This window comes from Thunnus thynnus, chromosome 13, assembly GCF_963924715.1.
Source record: "Thunnus thynnus chromosome 13, fThuThy2.1, whole genome shotgun sequence".
Lineage (NCBI taxonomy): Eukaryota > Metazoa > Chordata > Actinopteri > Scombriformes > Scombridae > Thunnus > Thunnus thynnus.
Window position 1 is genome coordinate 12,540,366 of NC_089529.1, and position 22,047 is coordinate 12,562,412.

The following is a 22,047-nucleotide window of genomic DNA, read 5'->3' on the forward strand; positions in this document are numbered from 1 at the left end:
CCATTTCATTCGTGTTGGACAGGTTTGTATGTCTTAACTGAAAGAACATTTTTCATCTTGCAGTTAGAAAGGCTTGATTGGCCAATATAATTAATAATGAATACATAAAGCCCTGCTGTGACTGCAGATTTCCACAAAGGCAGCCAAAATACGTTTCCTGAACATTAAACCATTTACACCAGAGTTGAATTAAGTTATACAAGGTGACAAGTGGTTGGTTGATTAAACACGATCGTAGCACTTTTTATAAATATACTACATATCAAAGTTAAAAAAAAAACATTACCCGGCATGCATTACCTCCTCCGTCACCGCGATTAGATTCAGAAATAATAGCCTGTAATCCTGTAATGTTGCCTCAGTGTAGCCTAGACCTAAGTCTAACCCTCTTTTCATTTGATATAATTAATTATATTCCATTATCGCTGGATTAATATGCTGGATGCGGTCTCGTCCTCGTGCATGTGTAACCTTCACATGTGTAAAGTTTGCGTTTGTAACGTATTTGTTCTTGTTTTGTTGTTTCCTGTGACCACGGAAGCTTACTTTTGAAAAGACAGTGTATGCAGGTAACGAGCGGAAACTGACGGTAAAAAGAAGGAACGTGATAACGGGGAGAGGAGGCTGTAACGGGATCCGCTTCTGTCGCGAGAAGCTCCGTTGGTCTATGAATTGGAAGGAAACAGAATGAACTGCATTGGACCATCAGTCCAGTGATGCTTTTCTTTAACGTGTCCCCTCGCTTTCCCCCTAGTGAGGATGCGAGAGAGAGAGACGTGAGGATGGAGGAATTTAAGCTATCAAACGGGACGTCCTCGTTTATTCCAGTGTCGTCATGACGCACAGCACCTCAACTGTCAAATATATAGAAGTCAGCCATCAAGATGTAGAAATTAAGTAACAGTTTAAACTGTAACGTTTAAACATAAGATTCATGTATAGTTAATTTACACTTCAAACTGTTACTTAATATTTTCTACATATTGATAGCTGGTAGGAAAACACCTGATAACTGCTCCAAATATTATAATTTGATTATCTATAGCAACGCCTGGCTGTCACAGAATAAGACACAAATAGACCATTTAAACCCCTTAATTACTGAAAGAACAGAACCGACGAAAAGGAGAAACAAAACAGCTGAAGCCTGCGGAATAAATTAGCAAGAAAACATTGCTAATTTAGTTTATGAAAGTCTGACGTCCTTTTCAGGCTTAGGATGATTTTATATCATGAATGAGCTGAGACGTACTTGAAACGGAAAAGTAGAAAGAGGCCTTTTGGCTCATGGAGAAAAAAATAAAGTGACGATTGTTTTTTTTATGATTGATTCATAAAAAACTATGAATAAATACGAAAAGCTGCTGTTGGTGCCGTCATTTCTGTTCCACAGGTAGTTTTCCTGATCTGCAGTATTATAACAACTGTCCCGTCAGATCAGCTGACCAATCAGTAACCAATCAATAAACACATTGGACCAAAGGGTATTGCCGTCCGGCCGGTTAAAAAAAAAAAAAAAAAAAAAAAAAACTTCGGCAGAGGACACACCCGTGGCTCCTCGCTCCTCTCTCCTCTGAGGTGCATTTAAGGGACTGGAAGATCTTCGATGACATCATTTTGAAAAAGCATCCCAGACTTAGCCTACATTTCTTGATCGGAAGACTAAACCACTGATATCGATCGAACAGCCCTGCACGTGCAAAACTGACGTTGGGGTACGTAGAGCGTCAGTTTGAAGCTTTGGGCCACTGATCAAGCTGCCGTATTTGACGAGTTGGGAATGAGAACATGTTGTCAGGGTTCATTATATTGGGTAACATGAATTTCAATTGTTCAAATACTCACTTTGGGTGAAATTATTGGACCAACACTGTCATTTCCACCACCATGCAACCAGCGTGGTAAAAAATGATTCACACCAGGAATAGAGGCCCACTGTATCTTCAAGTAGTATTTTGTGATGTATGCCTATAATTGTTAGGACATTTACTTAAATGCTTGAGGTGTTCACTACTCCGACAACTGTCCTCCCTGTAGCTGTAGGGTGAGGTGTTTTCAGTTATTCTGGGTTAAGTGGCAGACTAATAAGAATAAGGTGTTATAGGCCCCTAGACTTGTCATGGGAAAAACACAGGTGTTAATAATAACATTAATGATTGCATTTTTCTATTCAAGTGTCCCAGTAAGCTGTGACAGTGTGACAGTGAGTCAGCAGCCGCAATACCAGGACCTTGAAACTGCAGCAGCTGAAAGGAATTCAGCCATCATTCACTTTATTATTTACATCTGTGATTTTCAAACTGATTACATTTTTTTTTTTTTTTTTTTTTTTTTAAAAAAGCATACTTGTCCCTCCCAAACAGACACAACAAAGATAAGAGGGGACTCAGGGACATGACAATAAGTCTGTACACACCCACACAATGAGGCATGATCAGCTGTGTAGGTGTGTCATGGGTGCGCAGGGCCCTCACCAAAAACCAAACAGAGGTTGTGATGTTGGGATGGTGGAGGAGGTTGCAGCAGTAAACAGTGTTTTCATGAGTAGATCAGCAGAGTAACAGTAAGAGGAAGATATAACAGCTGCCTGCACATGTGAGCAGGAAGTCAAAACTGATTGAAGCATGTGATGCCATTTAACTAATGCCAGTGCTACTTCAGTGCTCTGCCTGAGCTACCATTATACTCCATTTGTACTGCTTTTCCAGGGGATCCTGAACAACCCATAACATTGTACTGTGGTGTTGTTTAATTGTGTCCCAATAGTACTTTAAATTTTATAGAAATTAATAAAGTTAAAAAAATATCACATTACCTATTATCAACTCCAGTCCAGAGTCAAATAATCAGCATATTTTCTCCTGAGACATAAACAACCAAAACATGTGCAGAAAAATTGACTCTTAAACTTAGACATGCCAGTTTACTACTATGTTAGTTAGAGTAGCAAAATGATTATTTTCATTAATGATTATTTCTTCTGATGTGTTTGCAAGTTTAAAGTCTCCTCCAATCAAAAAGGTGTTTTTGTCCTTGTTGCTTCAGTTGGATGTTTGAGCTTCACCGTGCAGGATGATGGTAGTGTAGTGTAGCAGTAGCTCAAGTTTGATAAGGCTATCTAAATGTGTGATTAATGATGTCCTACCTGGATGCAAGAAACTTCGTAAATATTTGTGAGCAATAAATGGAGCAGCAAAAGCAAAGTAAACGTCTGGACATTGTAATTGGTTTGTGCGTCACACTGCTGACGCGTTAGTTAAGTTCACAGACATGCAGCATCTCAGTGACTTATTGGAAAACCACTACATCGTATAAATGCACACAAAATATAATGCCCACGTTTTCCTCTAATTTGGCTTCACAACTGTGTGATGATCAGGGGTTATTACACTTCTGGCCATAAGGTGTCAGTAGCAGTTGGTTCACCAGTAAAACGTTATGATGGTCAATTTGAAAATGTATGTAAAAATTATATATATTAAACAATTTGTTCATATTTTATTTTATAATTATTTAATATTGAACACTTTGGGGCACCATATCTCAGCTTTTCTTCAAAATCGATTGTTTTCTGTCCAAAACTCAAAGATATTTCATTTACTATCACACAAGACAAAAGCAGTAAATCTTCAGATTTCAGAGGCTGGAGCCAGGGTATTTTTGATATGTTTGTTTCAAAAAAGATAAAGTATTAATCAATTACAAAGCTGCTGCCGATTTTTTTTTTCCTGTTGATCACACATCCGCAAAATACACTGGTTTGGTTTTGGTTTTGGTTTTGGAAGGCCACAAGCCAAAACCCGTTGGTATAACAATAAAGTTGTTCTATATACTACAAGTGTTGCTGAAGTTTTGGCCTCTCTTCCCCTTAAACGTTGGAAATAGGTGAAGTTGTGCCAGAAACCCCAACTCTGCAATCACACTGGTTTTAGAAACAATTATGCAAAACACTATGAATGGCTCATAACATATCTACACTGCTTTCCTGCTCACTGTATATATTGACATATTATACTTTCTTAAAATATTTTATAGGTGTCCTTAATTAATATTCACCAATTCCTTTTCATTTGAGAAAAAAAAGCCAAAACATTTTCCCCCAAAAACATTTTAATTGTAGATGGTCACAAAATTATCTCAAGTGGGACAGAACAGCATTTGGTGAAATTATATTGAATAAATAAATGTAACTGGGTCCCACAGGGTTGCTCACGTGTAAACGTGCTGTATACTGTATATGCAAGCTACATTCACCGTCCTTTACATGCACCTAATATAGTCTTAAAAAACTTAAAATATATCAGGAGAAACCAAAGTTGCTAATAAAACATGACATAAGAACAGCACAAGCACAGAGGTGGCATTAAAGTGGTGGAATCATTTCCCTTTTAAAAACACATTTGGACATTTGGACACATCAGTCTCACTGGGCATGATCACATGTGCGTGGTAGTAACAAAAATAGAGCTTAAAAACAACTCAATGCTGAGACTTGAAATCGGTGAATCACACAATTTGAGCTCTGACTCAGCACTTTAAGAGCAAAGCAAAAAAAAAAAAAAAAAAAAACAACCTAAAGAATGAGAACAAACGCCTGTCGCCTTGTTGGAAGATGAGTTACACCACATTATCAGTGTATCAAATCAGTGTTTTAACATCTAACAGTTCCTTCAGAGTGCATGCAAATGGACATTCCAAATTAAGTAACACAAACAAAACACAACCCGATAAGTTGCAGCAAACAATAATAAAACACAACTAAAACAGGGAGAAAGAGTTTGAAAATGTGGGTAGAATGGGGTTGACAGAGGGGATAATAAAACTATCATTATGCCCCTTTAGATGTGTTCAGACTGAACTCTGAGTGTTTTTTTTTTTTAAATCTTGATTTATTCACACTACCTGGAGTGTATTTGCAGCACATGCTAAATATTCACAAACACCCAATTACAGTACAGATGTTAGCTGTAGCTGGCCAGCTCACTAATAATAGGCATCGACTGCCATGAGTGTGTGGAGTGAGCCTGTTTATGTAAAATCTTCTCAGACTTAGACTCATTTTACATTGCAGGAACTCGTTATTTTTGTTATATTTCAGCAGACCCACTCCTTTTTTTTTTTTTTTTTTTACATTTCTGTATGGAAAAAAAAAAAACTTTAAAGCTCACATAGCAATGCACTTTGTTTTGCCTCTAATTTTCATGCCACGCTCAGTCTGAACACACCTTTAAGGCTACAGCAGTAACGGAAGGACTATTCACATTCCAGCAGCTGGGGATCCAAGCAGAGAAAACAGGAGTTCTTCACTTCTTCCACACGGTGTAGAAAACCCACCTGATTCAGCAAATTAAGGACTGTACACAACAAAATATGACAGCATGCAAACATGTACAATATTGCTTTGCCCCCATTTAGGAATGTATGAACAAATGATCTCAAAAGATAATCAAAATTTATTACAACTTGGGTCTATTTTTTGTAGTCTTGTCTATTATTTTTCTATTGGTTATGATGACACTGTTCAAAGCTTGACGGGGCAAAAAACCAGGAGCATTCAGACGACAAGTTTCATCCATCTATGGGCCTGTTGGTCAGAAATATTTCAACATACCTGACACCTCTTTTTTTATCTCCAATTATGGAGATGCACTTATGCTAAATCAAGGAGCATACCTCTCTCCAAACACCCAGTTGCAAAACAGATTCTAGATTTTTGTTTTTGTCAATCTTATTGATTCATTTTCTTTGTGGTCTATCAAACTTGTAACCCCAGTCCTGTATAACCATGCTTAAATACCAATAAAAACAATGAGATCCACATTGTAATAAACCATAATACTCATTTAAGACAGTAAAATATTAACATATTTTCAGGATTGTTATAGAATAGTAAATAGGATATGAAAGTTTTATAACTTATTTCAGTCACTGTGGTTTGTTTGTTTGACCTGCACTAAAACTTAACACCACAAAATCCAAAAGCTCAGAGGTAATGAAAGGATACAGCTCCATGTAGGAGGGCACACACACCACCTCTTTGGAGAAGTCCACGGGACAGGAGAGCTTGCCAAGCTGTTCCTCATACAGACTCAGTGCCTCTGTCAGATTCACACTGTTACCCTGATGACCAGTAGCAGAGAGAGAGAGAGAAAGAAAAGAAAATGTCACAAGACACATATACTGTAGCAAATGCTTTTTTTCAACCGTTACTGGAGGGTGGTGGCCACAATAAAATAAATAGTGATAAAATCTCCCTGTGTTAGCAGATTGCCATGCCTAGACATATTCAGCAGTTACAAGACGGACATGACTCACCTGTGTGAAATATTTCCCAGAGGGATGCAGGATTTTTATCGACAGATCTAAGATGAGACGCAGGAACTCCCATGTAGAGTCTGCAACAACCAGGCAGACAAGTTCACACATAATCCGACTAACAAGCATCTCTGTACATGTACACAGGAAATATCTGACGAAATTCACAAACCTTCTTCTGGTTCTGTGGATATTGGGACTGCAGTGAGGTCATTAATTATGTAATCAAATGTCTTTCCTTCTTGGACGTACTTCTTCAGCACAGGGACGCAGTCTTCAACTAGAATCTGTAATTGTGAGACAAGAAGAATCCACAAGTTACAACTACAACTACATTTGCTGTGAAAATCTGTGTGTAAGAACATTCAAGAAGTGCACTTATGTTGTTCTCGGTTCAAAATCAGTAAAATCTCAAACTGAGAACTGAAACTTTGCTACTTCAATGTATTTTCAGTCATATGTGCAGTGAACAGATTGTCTTCACTCTACAACACATTTAAGTACTGAAATACAAAGTCACACATGAAAACGCACATCTGAAACTTTGGATTAATGGTAAAAGTGGTCGACTGTCACTTACTTCTGAAGAGTAGAAAAGGCATCTTTTCTCAGGGATCCAAAATGTTCTTTTTGGTAAAGACATTTATACGGTCTTAAGATATAATTTTGCTAACACTCACTTGGTAACAGTCTCCCTTCAGGTTGTCGAGCACATTGCCGCAGGTCTTTCTCATGTGCGTTTTGCACCCGTCTATCACCTTCTGGTCAATGTATATATCTTGTTAAGGAATCATCAATCAGGTGCAGATTTAAATTTACAATAATATGTATTTGTGTAGAGAAGGAAAACACATTGCCTTGGGGGGGTATCAATGAATATATTGCAGAGCAGAACTCATTAAAGGATATCTCCACCATGGTGATCATCTTTGGCTTTTGTTTGACCGCCTCAGCAAGTATGCCTCCATCACCGCCTCCTAATATCAGCACCTCCTTCCCCGCATAATCCTCTTTCCCACTACCCATGATGGCTTCAGTGTAGGGCAAATCACTCTCTGCAAGGTCTGCAAATAAAACAGTTAACTCTTACATATAATAATACAAACTATGATGTTTCATGTATGAACATCACAACACAATGAACAGTGAATTTAAATGAATACTTAATCTTATATATGGCATTATCACATTATCTTGTGTGTTGTGTGTTGTATGCACTTACTAACATCTCCATTGAGGACGAGCATATTTCCAAACTGCTGCGAGCGCAGTATTTTTATGTTTTGGTATGCAGAATCTTCCTCGTACAACACCTGGTCTATGTCATACTCCATCAGTCTGCCGTCAGCTGTGGGCCAATATCGGTCCACTTTTGCTCCTCGTACGAGGGCGGGGAGTCTTGGAACGATACAATAAGTTGATATTACTGCAACAGGCAAGCTCCGGGAAATATGGCGATCATGTTTCTACGATATGAGCAAAACCAAACACCTCCAGATACTTACCTTTTAATCCTTGTAATATTGCCATTTAAGAGAACCTTAAGCTTCTTCTCCAGTGCATTTAAAAGCTGTGGAGAAACAATTGACTCTGAAACACCATAAAAGTTCAAGTGCACCTCAATTTTCGTCAAACAGTGAGATATTTCACAGTGTTACATGGGCAGTACTCTAACGCTAAAACACATAGGTAGCGAACAATGCGGCAGCCTTATCATTTCACTGTCCTGTGTGTGTGTGTGTGTGTGTATATCTACACGATGCTCCACAGCATTTAGGAGACAAGTGTATTTTTCATGGACAGCCAGATTACAGTACTGTCTATGGGAAATAGCATGTTCGGGTAGCTGAGGCATGTAAACAACATGTTTATGCAACAATGTTGGACACATTTAAGAAGGAAAAGTTCTACCATCATGTCCTTGCAACATTTTTTAATGTTTCAAGGAAATATTATAAAAGGTGATTTACAGTAGAGACTTACTCTGTGTGTAGTTATTAAGTTATAAAGCTGAATTTTATGAGTTAAAAAAAAAGCTAAAATGTTAACACCACATGACATACTGCACTGTGGTGCCTCCTGTGTGTTTTGGCCTTTGAGAAACTGATGAATACTTAAAGGTTTTTTTTTTACATTCAAAGTCACCTACATTGTCTAGTTGTGCAATGTTATCCTCTTCATAGCACTGCAGATCAATGGTGATCAACCCATGGGAGTGCACACGCAGAATAACAAGCCTGAGAAGTTCAAGAGGTAAAGATAAAAAGACGGACACAAAGTGAGAAGGGCATTTTATTTACTCCACCTAAAATCTATATTATCAATAATTCACACCCTGTCACCTCAAAATGTGGCTGTGCAACAATTGCCTGCTTCAATTCCAGGTAGCTTGTCAACATCAGCACCAACTTTGTAATGGAAACAGCTACGTCAGCAAAAAAAAACAAAACAAACTACTCTGCAGCCTACCAACAATTTCTGGAGAAGCTTAATGTTTGAGCTCACACATCTGGTTATCTTATCCTTACTTTTTTCTTATTCCTCACTTTTACTTCACTGTGGTGTTTGAAAGCCTGAAAATTCGGATTATCTAGTGTCAATCTCCAACATCTTTTAGTTCTTACAACAAAAGTGTCCATGTGTTGTTGTTTTGCAAGATCTCAAGATTCCAGATGTTTCTGGAAATTCCTGCCTTTGCACAACAGGCCAAACAAGACACAAAGCTTTGCTTGTCAAACAGACTTATGTGGCATGTTAATAATGGTGGTCATACCGGCCATTCTTGCCTACAAATGTAGCAAGGTATCCATGTCCTTCTGTGTCATGAACAGTTTCTGTCATTTCCTGCTCATGAAATATGGACAGTAGACCAGAAACTGTCGAAGCAGAGTCAGCTGGGAAAAAGAAAAAGGAAAGAACAATGAAAAAATTAAATTATTTGCATTTCTTTATACATTCTCTGCATCAGTGGTCAAAGAAGTATTAAGATTCCTCAGTCAAAGTAGCAATACAAGAATGTTAAAATACTACATTACAGGTAAAAGTTATGCACTCAAAATTTTATTAAGTGCAGAAGTATTAACAAAATAAAAATTATTTTAGTAAAACTATGCAGGCAGAGAGGTTCCTGTCAGTGTTACACTGTTATATATTACATTACTGGATTATTATAATTGAATCATTACAATGTACGCAGCATTTTAAATGCTGTAGCTGGTTGAAATTGAACTAATTTTCAAAATTTAATTTACTGTTGGGTAGATAAATGTACTGTAATGCAATGCATCATATTTTGTATGCTATGATCATGTAAAACAAGTACTTGCACCTCATATGTAATAACATACAGTATGTATTTCATGTCACACATTCTTACCAGATTAGTAGAAGTTCAAACCTATATATATACACACACCTGTGCGATCTAATGCAATCCAATACAACAGCTCTGCCATAAAATCTACATTTACAAAGCTTATACATGTTCAGTTTTTTTTGACGTTGTCAGAAAGGTGATAATTCTACTTTATGTTTATTAATGAGATTGTAGTGGGTGGTGGTGGTGGTGTACTGGAGTGCATTACATTGAATGGTGTTCCTAATATTTTGCCCACTCCATTAACATACATGAGGGCAGGCAAAATATTAGGAACACCATTCAATATACTGCATCTCAGTATAATGCTTTGGCAGTACTGTATTTGTTATGTTCATGCCAATAAGGCTCTTTGAATTTGAATTCACAGTCACATGTCTTATTGTCAGTGACAGTTAACCCTTCATATAAAATGTTTAGGCAATTTCGACACATAAAACTACAAAAATGGCAGAAAATGCGCCACTTCCTGTGCGACATCCCTGGATTAAACATAATAGCCAAAGAGGTGAATAGTGAATAGTGAATAGACAACAAGTTCAAGCAGTGTGTCACGTTTAACAACACTCCACCATGTAAATGACATTACAATGGAAATATTTTACCTAACGCTGAAATAAGTGTCACTTTTAAACGCCAGCTTGTCACAGTATACAAACGCACGCACCGTTATCAACCACGGTTCATACAAATCGATATAACGACACTGTTTTGAAGGGCAGTGACAGACTAGCAGGTTAACATTAGCAAGCTAGCCGGCTGGCTAGCTAGCATGCTGCCCAAATGCAGTGGCTGTAACCTGGATGCGCTACCTGCGTTCAGCCGCTCATTGTGCTCCTCTTACCTGCCGCGGAGAGGCTGAAGTCGAGAGTATAATGTCGCAGTGCCATGTCTGAGTGCAACCGTCATCCATGCCTGGAATAGGCAGGCTGCGAGTATTTATCTGCAGAGACAGATGGGAGGGCCCTGCTACAACTGCTGGGACCGTTGCTGCCTCTCGCTCCTGCCTCACTGCGCTCCGAGCGGCGACCGGCGGCAGAGAGTACCGGACAAGGCGAGAGAGAAATCCTCCGCTTCCACCTCCGCCGGCTTTTATAACGGAGTGCCAGGGCCACACTGAGAGAAAACATTTGTTTTCCTATAAGAAAAAAGTCCTAATATTACGAGAATAAGTCAAGGATGCCTTTATAGGATCCAGATTAAAATGGATCTCTAGAAATTTAGAGAGAAATTAAACATAGAGATCTCTGTAAGATACTGTGATTTCAAAATGTGTTTTTATGTAGATCTATATAAAGATGATATAATAGTTTTAGTGTATTCAACTCTTTGAAAGATGTCAAAAAAGCAAGTAATAGCTTCAAAGAGGAATGTGACGAAACTTTATCTACTGAAGAAATGAAGTGGGGTATTAAAAATGTTAAACTCAACAGATCACCAGGAAATGATGGCCTTATTTCAGAATTTTATCATGCATTTGCAACCAAAATTTTAAAATTCCTGTTTTCAGTGAAGCCATCAGTGAAGAAGAGTGTGGCCTCATTCAATAAAAACAGGGTCTAATAACTCCAATAACAAAGCCAAATAAGGACCCTCTAATCATCGATAATTAATTGACGTGGCATTACATTACTGAACAATGATTATAAGATTCTTGCTTCTGTTCTGGCTAGACGGCTGAAATGGATGAATGACATTATTCATGAATCTCAAAGCGGATTCATGCCTGCACGTCATATTTCTAATAATATTAGATTAGTCTTAGATTTGGTTAATTATAGAAAACTAATCTCTAGTGACCCTGTAATTCTTTTTCTAGACTTCCAGAAGGTATTTTTCTCTATTTTTTATACTCTGTCTTTTTTTTAAACTTTCGGATATTTTTCATAAGAGCTGTCAAAACACTTACGAAGATAATAATAGCTCTGTCATGTGGTGCGTCTCGCAGATTAAGTGTAAACAAAAGTGTGCGGCAAGTTTGTCCAGCTTCCCCTTACATCTGCTTGCTTGTTGCTCAAGTTTTAAACTATTTAATATTACAGAACTCTTTTAATGATAGTGATGTTTTCGTTGAGGAACTCAAAATATCACAACTAGCAGATGCAGATACATTATTTTTACTAAAGAAGTTCCTTTGGCTCTATCTGCTATATTCTCTGAAGTATCAGGTTTAAACCTCTTACTGAATTCTGTGACATTGCTGTTAAAGACACTGTAATAAAATTTCTAAAGATCAAAAAAAAAAAGTTATGGACATCAATCTTCTCCCTGTTATTTAGGCAATTAAGAGAAGTTGAATTGCTGGTTAGCAGGGACTTATGTATGTTTGGCAGAGTTTTGTTAAGCTTCTTTTACTGCAGTTCAAAACGTGCCTGTCCGGATTGTTTGGCCTCAGGCCGCTGCTTCAACACAGACAAATTAATACAGTTGATGTGGGGTGTGAATGAGCATATACACCAACAACATGAAAAGACTAAAACAATCTATTATACACAGATGGTATAAATGATAAGTACTCTATTTGCAAGTAAATGTTCTTTTCTTATTTCAATTAGCCTAAAATAAGTTCTGCATTTAAAAATAAATTAAGGTGCATCCTAAAACAAAGTGGATCAATCAAATTGGGCTCTTAGATTGATCCTATTTTCTGTGTCTTCAGTTCGGATTTTAGTGGGTATGTTTGCTACAGATTTTTGTGTTTTGTTTGTAGTGGCGTGTCAGCATATGAGACGAAATGGTTTTGAACTGCCCGTGGAAAAAATTTGCTTCGTTTTACATGCTTAACTACAGTCATTGTGTACTGGGCGCTTCCAGAACACAGGTGACCTACGCTCAACCATGTACCTGAACGCCTCCTGTATAAACACAACGGTTCACTGGCGGCTGCTGATCTCCTGCTCGCTATGTTTGCTCAAAAGATTTGTGCTTTGTCTGTAGTGGCGCTTCACAACCGCCACGGTCTCAGAACATATGAGACAAACTAGTTGTGAACTACCCGTGGAAGTATTTGCTCCGTTTTATGCGCTTAACTAGTCATTGTGTATTGGGATTTGAGCTCTTCGAAAACGTGGGTGACCTATGCTCAACCATGTACCTGAACGCCTCCTTTGTATTCACTTGCTGATCTGCTAGAAGTGCTGCTAACACCACATTTTCTGTTTAGATATGGGGTAAGAATGTCCATTCTTGATTAAAAGTTCTGTTTTTGCTGTTTGCTATTCTCGTTTTAGGGCAACTTTCTCTCACTGGTGTCTCGCTCATCCCTGCTGGAGTTAGCAGGCAGAGCCTTGAAGCTCCGCCCTGCCGCTGCACAAAGAGGAGGGGCTGGCTGATCTCTGGTTTATTCAAAGTTTATTAATATTAAACATATCGCATTTCCAAATTGCACCAAATTCGACACTGCACTCCCTTTGGTCCCCAGCAATGCACCAGCATAGGTGGTTGTGGAGCTGATCTGATGAACGGTTCAAGAGATACGCAAAGGACATACACACAGACACACAGACAAACAGAGATTCCTTGCTTTAGTACATAGATGTTCTCATCATATATCTATGATGATCTAAATAAAAAAACAGTTCTTTCTATCCCCTAGCTGAAGCACTTGCCCGGTCAGGCAAGTGTGTCAGAAATCTACACACTTGTCCAAAGTCAATTTTTATTTGCCCCTATACAAATTGTTTTAATTATTGGTGGTTATCAAATAACAACAAAGACTAAAGGTAATTGTCATGTTTAATCTTTATTTAAGAAAATGAAACAGAACAAGGACACAGAGTGTCAAAGACATGAAGCAACATTCTTGCATATCGATAATATGACCCATCCTCTATATTTCACTGAACACTAAATTCTTTTGACCAGCTCAGTTTCTTTCAAATAATGGAACAGACTCTCTAACTCGATGGCAAATATATTTTTTAGACTCATTTCTTCCACTCCATGGTTCAACAATAAGGTTTGCCCAATTGCCCAGGGCAAGTAAAATGCCACATTGGGTTATCAAATCTTGCAACTCAAAAGTGATAGAAAAATTAAAAAAGAAAAATATTTCAATCATTTTTTTCAGTCATTGTTGCATCATAAATTATGTTCTCGTTCTCTGGCACACAGCAAAGCCTCCTCCCCTTGCACACATTGGAGAAAATTGGCATGCGCCATTGGCCAATCAAGAATTGAGTAGGCTAGTAGTGTGATGTGTGAAACAAACATCCCTCAGGATTATGTGATTACTGTCAAATAGAGCAATCAGTGGAGTATGAACACCTTTTTTTTCAAGGGCTTAAAAGAGTGCGATGATAGACGTGCGTGTGTGTGTTCTCTAGTTTCACAGAGAGGCACCTGGCTTCCCAGAGACGCCTCCATCCACCTTCTCCTGGCTACTCCTCAGTCCTCCATCCCGAGGGACATGTCTCTTGACCTGGCCTTCAGTCCTCACAGACTGCTGCTGAGGTCACACATCCTGGAGTCTAGTGTTAGTTTCCACGGCAACAGAGACGTCATTCACGTCCTTACCCTTGGCTACCAACCATCAAGCCCTTTTGTAAGTTGATCACAAGTTAAATCGTTAACTCAACACATAACAAGAGAAGGTGAGAGAGCTGTTGATTGCTGTATTAAGTAATTTTCATGTATTACCTCTCTCATATTTAGGTTTGCTCTTCACTGATTCATTTTTTCCACTCTGACACTCTTTCGTCAGACTCTTAAATCTGTGTGACCACATCCAGCAACCAGTTGAACAGTTTTCCTCACTGACAATACTAACCAAAAAAGAGATGGTAATTTAATTTGACAGCAAAAAACAATGAAAACAACATAAAAATTAATATCCTCAGTTGACATGTATTATCGCGTAAATTTCACATTTCACAAGTCGCATGTAAACTACTATTTTAGACTTAATTGACTTTGTTTGGCTAGTATTTTTGTTGATGTTAGGAGATCTGATTGTCTGTTACAAACCATCACAAACATGTACAAACTTATTTGAGAATATATCTGATAATGTGCAAATCAGAGACAATGTGGCCTAAAATGCATCAAGCCCATGAATTAAGGTAACAGAAGAAACAGCTGATTATCAACAGCTCCTGTTTCCATTGTACAGTTTTTATTGGGGCCTATTATAATGATTCTAAATTCATCTTAACATGAAGACTAACAACATTATATTTCACACAGAAATAAATCAGCATTGCATACTTTTTTAAGGCCTATCATTCAGTTGGTCTCACATTAGATCTCAAAGCTTTTTCATGAAACCTGTCATGCTGCAGTGTGTTGGCTATAATACAAACCTTTCTTGAATTTGCAATTGTTTTTCCCAACAAGAACACAGCACAGCATCTGCCTGCTGGTGTTTGATCATAAACTAACAGAGATTCATACCTGCTGCATCACATGCAACATGCATTTTATTTTAGTAGTTTCCTGACCATTATCACTCTGTAACGTGCAGCACACGACACAACCATTCATATTAGCACTTGGAGTTCTGTAAACTTAATTCCTTTTGTTGCTTTGACTAAAGTAAACCTGAGCAGAGATCTAATCACACAGAATTAATACAAACACGTGTGGATGTACAGGGCCTTTACATTTATAAATTATGCACTAATGATGGCTGACATGTACACAAGATCGTGTTTTAAAACTAATTAAATTGTTGTTTTTTCAGACTTTCAAATGAAGGTTCTCATGAAACTAGAGGAAATTATAGAGGAGAAGGAGGAAATCCTCAGAAACCAACAGCTTACCATGTCTGCTAACACTGTGGCTTAGGATGACATCATTGATCAGCTCTGTGAGAATTACGAGGAGCTCCAGGCCCAAGACAGAAAGAGTTAGAGGAAAATTAAAGAAGAAGAAAATGGTGAGCCATTCAGTTCCATAACCTTTTTAAAAAATATCCATTCTGATGTATTTTCAACATATCCTCAGTTGAATGTAATTGTGTTTCCTCTTCATTTGACAAAATGAACTATGAACACCAATTTTTTTTTTAGAACACTCGCTATTCTTGAAAATGTTCATTACATAGTTAATTTTGCAAATAAATTCTTTTAACAGGAATTAATTTAAACATTATATTACTACACACAACATTTTTTTTCATTTCTGATTCGGTTCTCAAGCGATGCGTTTCTTCTGAAGATCACTTGAGATTAAATAATGAGAAAGGAATATGTCAATAGAGAAAGGTCAATTTAAAATGATCTAGGTCTAGTTAAAAAACACATTAGTCTACCATATGTTTTTCCTTAGTGTTAATATTTGGATATTTCGATCCAGATATTACTGGTATTTATCCTGAAAAAGATTCTTAATCTTGTGTTGAAACTTGATACAAAAGTTTTCATGCTCCTTCAAAACCTGCCAATCCTGCACCTCAGCCATTTCGGACTTACCCTAACCCTACACAACACACACCCCTGACCTCTAACCCTAACCGTCCCCTTCTTCATTCCTAAATCAGTAAAGTGGGTGTGTCATGCAGTAAAGTGGGTGTGTGGTGTAGATATCGCATGTTAGTGCTGCAGCTGGATATACTTGTTTGGCTTCACTTTCCCATAGTGGTGTGTCATCCGTCTTTATATACAGTCAATGGCTGAAACACGTTACAACTGAAACTATGTGGTCTCTTATTGGACGCCTATTAGTCTTTTAAGCACACTGAAGCTCAGGATAACACCTATGTCAAGTCTCACATTATGAGCCTGTGTCTCCCTTAAAGCCACTGGCACGGAGTACTGCAGTAATCATGATCAGGCACTATTTGCACTGGTGGAAAGGTCATTCCCAACTAAATATTCCTTTTGTATCTATGGCATAGTTACTGTTTATGCTCACAGTATTCAGCAAATTCTTATCACATTCACATTCACAATCACTGACAGCACTGATAATGTCATCATGGAAAATATCACACATACAGGGTGTGTTCAATAAACAAAATACATGTAGCAGTAATTACCACAATGTCTGTATCTTGGTACAGTTAACTGGTTTTACTTTCTTACTGGTGGGGCAGGTTGGTATGACAGTAATGAGAACACACCCAAAACAAAACATTTGCTAGTGGATGTGAACCCAGGTTGAGGTTGGCACAGAGTATTAATGGGAACCTAATTGAACTGAATACAGAACTCATTCAGATAATCTTGCAGTGTTGCAGCTTTTTCCTTCTGCGAATGTGTAACTTTGTGGTATACAACAGTTTCAATGAATCATTAAGACCACATTCACAACCTTATCTCACTATCTTGGGCTTCAAAAATGTATCACTTAACTTGTGTCGTTAGTAAACAACAAAATATGATGACTACTGACTAATTTCCACATATCAGTTTTATTAATACAAGTGTGCTCAAATACATGTAGAACAAATGTGCTTTTAACCAAGAACATAGAACATAACTGAATATTTGAATGAGACATGCACACAATAACGCTGAGGGAAGAGCCTTAGCAGGTTTATTTACCCACAGTCAGTGGTAGGTTAACTGTAACTAATAGGGATTTTAATGCATTTGTGACTTTAAAACAAACACACGTTTATACTCATAGTATAATATATTATGTATTCAACAAATCACATTCACAATCACTGATAGTGCTGATGATGTCATCATGCCAAATATCACACATACAAGGCGTGTTCAATATGCACAAAATACATTTTGCAATAGTTACCACAGTGTCTGTATCTCAGTACAGTGTCCACTAAAATATTCAAAATCACATGCTAAAAAGTACTGTATTGTCAATTGTAACAAAATGTTATAATTTTCAAAAATATATGTTCTCAAGTACTGAATAATACAGTATGTCAAGCCCTTACAGGTTTGGTGAAATGTTAACATTTATAAGAACCGACACATTCAGGGTTTCAATTAAAAAAATGTAAAACATTATTTACCAATAATCCAAAATAACATGAAATGTTTTTTATGATCTCTGTTTTTAAAGTATTGACTGAATTTCAGTGAGCAATTTTTTTCTTCATCTTGAATTGAAAACTCTCATTTTTGGTTCTGTCATTTTAACAATCCAGCCCCCCCTTGACCCTCTTATAGATAAGCAGGTCTAGATAATGGATGTAAGGGTGGGTGGATGATGAAATATGCAAAAGCTGTCTGTATCCGTACGCCACCATGCAGCACATTATTAGAAAGTAAATCCCCCGCAGTCAAAAGCATCAAAGTCGGAGTCTGCCACTTCAAAGTCAAAGCTGTTGAAGTGAGGGGAGTCGATGGTAGTGCTGACGGTGTGGTACGCTCCTGCTCCTGCTCCTGCTGGTCCCATGCCAGAGAAATCAGCGTTGAGAGGCAGGTCAGGAGCTTTGGCCTCCAGATTAGAGGGTGAGCATGTGCCTAGGTAACCCATAGCAGAGGAAGCAGCTGCCCCTCCCATCAGCAGATAAACCGCCCTCACTGCTTGGGCGTTACTGATAGTGCCGTGACGCAGACACCCGACTGAATGTGCACCTCCTCTGTAATAATTTGTACGGGGAGATTGTCTACCTGTTGGATTGTTTGAAAATAACATACAAGAGACATGTTAATGAAAAAACTGATGAATATTCTTGACTAAAAAACCTGTTTAGATGAGATAATTAACAAGCACACACACCACAAACTCACCTTTCTCCTTTGGTGAACCATGAGTCATAGGCCCTGGTGACTGTGCCTGTGCCTCTGCGTTGCTGACTGGTGGAGTTGGTGGCTCTTTTTCCTGCTCAGGTACCAGATCGTTGAGAGTAATACGTAGTGGTGGCACCTGATGTCGCTTACAAGGACTGAGAGGTGACGAGACACTCTGCAGGAAAAATAAAAATATTGTTAAGGAATATGGGTTTGTCAAGGAATACAAGAATTTAATTCAGATGTATGTTGATGAAATGATTAACAAATCTATAAATTATGAATATATCTAAATAAAAGTGTAAACCAATAATAATACCAACAACTACTGGACAGACTGCCATGAACTTTGGTACAGATAGGCCTGGTCCCCAGAGGATGAATCTTAATAACTTAGAGTGGTGATTCACTGACTTGAGGTTGACATTTGCGGTTTTGAGTGGGACGCTAAGGCATAAGGCGCTTGTTAGGTATTCACATTTTATAACATAGTAACCTTAATAAATATGTTGTATTAACTTACCTTTTTCACTTTTTTCAGCACATTCAGCCATTGACTAGAAATTAAAAGATGATTCTGTTATTAATTTCATACAGATCATGTATCCATTAAGCCATAAATTTGAGTACATACAGTCTCTAACCAAAGAGATGTCATAGATATAGAAAGGAAAATAATATAGTTAAAAATGAGAATCTGGAGGTAGGATTGGGCTTCTTTCCATGTGAGATATGTAAATAAAGGGGTGAATAGATTAACTAAATGTGGTAATAAGCAACAAGTGCAATTAAAAAATAGCTCAACATTTTGGGAAATACATTTTTACAACCTTAGCTTTCTTGCAGAGTTATTAAATCATATCTATCCATTAAAGGTACAGCCAGGTTAGCTTAGCTTAGCATAAAGACTGGAAACAGAGGGAAACAGCTAGGCTGGCTCTGTCTGAAGGTTAAAAAAATCCATAGGCCTACCTCTGAAGCTCACTAATTAACATGTTATCCCAAATTTTAAAATAAAATTCTGTAGGAAAACTGAAGTGTAAAAACAACAACTTGCGGTTTTATGAGGGAACATGTGCTATGTGTGTTTTTACACTTTCTCCAAGGGCAACTGGACTTGATTTAAGATACTTGAAGATGTTTCGACTCATCCAAGGGGATTCTTCAGTTCTAACTGACTGGTGGGGAGTCCCAGGTATTTAACCTCTGTGGGGTTGTTATCAAGGTCATTGATACCACTTGGTTTGTTAGTACTGCTGCTGTCGTACTTACAGTAAACATAGTTTACACTTGGCCTCAAGTGACTCCAACGACTCTTAATGACTGTTGCTACAACAGTCAGGAGCACTAACGAACCAAGTGGTATCAATGACCTTGACAACGACCCTACAGAGGTTAAATACCTGGGACTCCCCACCAATAGGTTAGAACTGAAGAGGCCCCTTGGATAAGAGGCAAAGTCTTGTACTAATTCTGGTTCTTGTACTAATTACTAATGTTACTAATAACAAATGAGATATCATTAGCTTCTAATGTTTTTTAACTTTTGGACAGAGCCAGGGTTGCTATTTCCCCCCGTTCTTTATGCTAAATTAGACAAGCTAGCTGCTGGCTGTTTATTCAACTCACAATATTAGATTGATATCAATCTTCTCCATCAAGTAACTGGTGGTAAATTTGTGAAAACTGTCACTTGAAACTATAGTTGAATCCAAGATGTGGACAGTATATCATTCTCCTGGAACAAGACAAAGTAAATTGTAGAGAAAGCACAGTGACCACCAGACCTGCAGTCTGCATGGGTGTCAGCCAGCAGCAGCAGGTATTTATTCTGGGGCAGGATGAGTGCAAAGCAGCAATCCCTGAATCCACCGGAGGGCAACTTTGGCAGATCTAGGATGTCCTTGCCTTCTACAATTGCCTCACAGTTACTCTGCAATAGTACCAGCTGGTCAGGTAGAGATAATGCATCGTGGCACACAAGGAGGCTGCCTTCAGCTGTCAGGAGCAGAAACCTCTTCTTCCACTGTTTGAAAATAAATCCACCTGGATACGAGAGGTGGATTGGAAATGAAGGGAAAAAGAGAGAAAATGAGGATCAGAACAAAAATAAGAGGAGAAAGGAGAGCTTGTCAGAGATATGATGCTACGGAAATCATCTAAAGCTTATTGACAGTATTAAGCATTGTCACAATGATCACGGTAACAGTGGGAGCATTGTAAAGCTGGATTAAAGCATGAACATTTCTATCATCCCCACAGATTAGAGGCAGTCAGATGGTTGGAGGATCAAGAGGCTGTGGATGTGGAGCTCAAGAGACCATGTTGACCAGTGTGCGCATGATCAAGCATAATCACACCCCACACATCTGGATATACTCATCCCACATGTACAGTACCAGTCAGTATATATATATATATATATATATATGTATAGTACATACAGTAAAAAAAAACAAACACATGGACACACTTTATTAAAGCACATACTGAGGCAACAGGTGTATTAATCTTTTCAGCTACAGTGTGAGATTATGTTTTTTATCAGGGTTTGACACAGCTGTGGCCACTGACTGCAAATCATTTCATTTATGTTTAAAAAAAAAATCATAAAAAAAAAAAAAATATATATATATATATATATATATATATATATATATATATGTAATATTTTAAAATCCTGTTAATTGGTTTATAAGGGACAATTTAGATGAGAAAATCATCAAAATTACTTTCTTAAAATCATACTAAGCATAGTCAATTATGTTAAGAATTCATCTCATTTCATTTTGGAAGAAAGTTCTGAGTTTGAGCGAACACTGTGACTCAAGATACAATTACTATAATTATTCAACATTATCACACCTTACCATAATTCAGAATAAAATAAAATTCTACACTTTTCTTATTTTGACAGGAAAAAAATCATAAGAATATATAAACAAGACCAGCATTTATAAAAGCTTGATAGTGAACAGACATGAAGCTTGGAAATGACCATAAAATCTACAGAGAACCACAAAAATATCTTACTGCTACTTATAAGAGAGGCGATAATTTTTGCTCACAAAATGTCACCATGGCAGTGAAGAAGAAGATCAACTCACCATACATCCTGAGCATCCCCTGATGGATCCCAGAGATGTTCATGGTAACGGTCGGTGTATCAGGGCTCTGAGAGAAATGTTTGAGGACAGGACGAGTGAAAAGCATGAGATGCAATGTGACTTTTAATGCTCAGCCCTAATCCCCATTCAGCTGGGATGTTCCGCAGGGCCACAGGTCAACAGCTTGGTATGAAAATGTTCTGTGATAAGATGCCACACACAAACCGCTGCAGCATTTGCAGCAGTTGGTGTCTGCTGTCTGTAGCTGTGTCTGTTACTCCACTACCATTTCAGCTCAATTTCACAGGATTATGATTATTAAGATGATGATGGTGAAAGTGGTTATAGTAATGAAATCACTGTTGCTGCTGTTACATATACATATATTTACTATTACTGTTTTACTTGAATTTTTTGACATGTATATATATATTTTTACCTTTTTTGTATTTTACTTCCTCTTTTTAACTGTATTTTAATGCTTTAACTGCTCTTTATTTTTTTTTAATTTAATTTAAGCACACAGCTGCATTTTGTGTTTAAAAGGTGCTATAATAAATACAGTTTATTATTTTAATTACCATTAAAAAGACTTATCAGCATG

The 22,047-nt window shown here is 37.7% G+C and overlaps 2 protein-coding genes and 2 long non-coding RNA genes across 4 annotated transcripts; 2 read left to right on the forward strand and 2 right to left on the reverse strand.

The window, feature by feature from the left end:
* The first annotated feature begins 4 nt into the window (after window positions 1-4).
* LOC137195556 (uncharacterized) lies at window positions 5-4,274 on the forward strand. The gene is made up of 2 exons (XR_010931135.1): window positions 5-1,715; window positions 2,176-4,274. It is a non-coding gene; the product is annotated as an uncharacterized lncRNA (long non-coding RNA).
* sms (spermine synthase) lies at window positions 4,093-10,736 on the reverse strand. Its single transcript, XM_067608014.1, has 11 exons — window positions 10,536-10,736; window positions 9,089-9,209; window positions 8,465-8,552; window positions 7,821-7,885; window positions 7,538-7,713; window positions 7,223-7,379; window positions 6,996-7,083; window positions 6,488-6,602; window positions 6,316-6,395; window positions 6,005-6,120; window positions 4,093-5,334 (listed from the first exon to the last, which is right to left on the reverse strand). Exons 1-11 carry the CDS (start codon window positions 10,579-10,581, stop codon window positions 5,304-5,306), a joined length of 1,083 nt encoding a protein of 360 aa, XP_067464115.1. The 5' UTR covers window positions 10,582-10,736; the 3' UTR covers window positions 4,093-5,303.
* A 1,572-nt stretch (window positions 10,737-12,308) lies between these two features.
* LOC137195562 (uncharacterized) lies at window positions 12,309-20,942 on the forward strand. Its single transcript, XR_010931137.1, has 4 exons — window positions 12,309-12,861; window positions 14,017-14,234; window positions 15,372-15,566; window positions 20,599-20,942. It is a non-coding gene; the product is annotated as an uncharacterized lncRNA (long non-coding RNA).
* Window positions 17,024-22,003, reverse strand: LOC137195560 (uncharacterized). The gene is made up of 5 exons (XM_067608026.1): window positions 21,444-22,003; window positions 20,124-20,382; window positions 18,860-18,893; window positions 18,337-18,511; window positions 17,024-18,216 (listed from the first exon to the last, which is right to left on the reverse strand). Exons 1-5 carry the CDS (start codon window positions 21,547-21,549, stop codon window positions 17,861-17,863), a joined length of 930 nt encoding a protein of 309 aa, XP_067464127.1. The 5' UTR covers window positions 21,550-22,003; the 3' UTR covers window positions 17,024-17,860.
* Between the last annotated feature and the right edge of the window lie 44 nt (window positions 22,004-22,047).

Bases quoted from the DNA above. Each gene is read 5' to 3' on its own strand.
- LOC137195560 (XM_067608026.1), bottom strand. From the start codon at position 21,549: ATGCTTTTCACTCGTCCTGTCCTCAAACATTTCTCTCAGAGCCCTGAT. The intron at 20,383-21,443 runs GTGAGTTGATCT...TCTCGTATCCAG, and splicing joins GGGGATGCTCAGGATGTATG to GTGGATTTATTTTCAAACAG. The intron at 18,894-20,123 runs GTCTGGTGGTCA...TTTAATTTCTAG, and splicing joins GACACCCATGCAGACTGCAG to TCAATGGCTGAATGTGCTGA.
- sms (XM_067608014.1), bottom strand. From the start codon at position 10,581: ATGGCACTGCGACATTATACTCTCGACTTCAGCCTCTCCGCGGCAG. The intron at 7,886-8,464 runs GTAGGTGACTTT...GTTTCTCCACAG, and splicing joins ACATTGCACAACTAGACAAT to CTTTTAAATGCACTGGAGAA. The intron at 6,396-6,487 runs GTTTGTGAATTT...TGGTTGTTGCAG, and splicing joins ATCCACAGAACCAGAAGAAG to ACTCTACATGGGAGTTCCTG.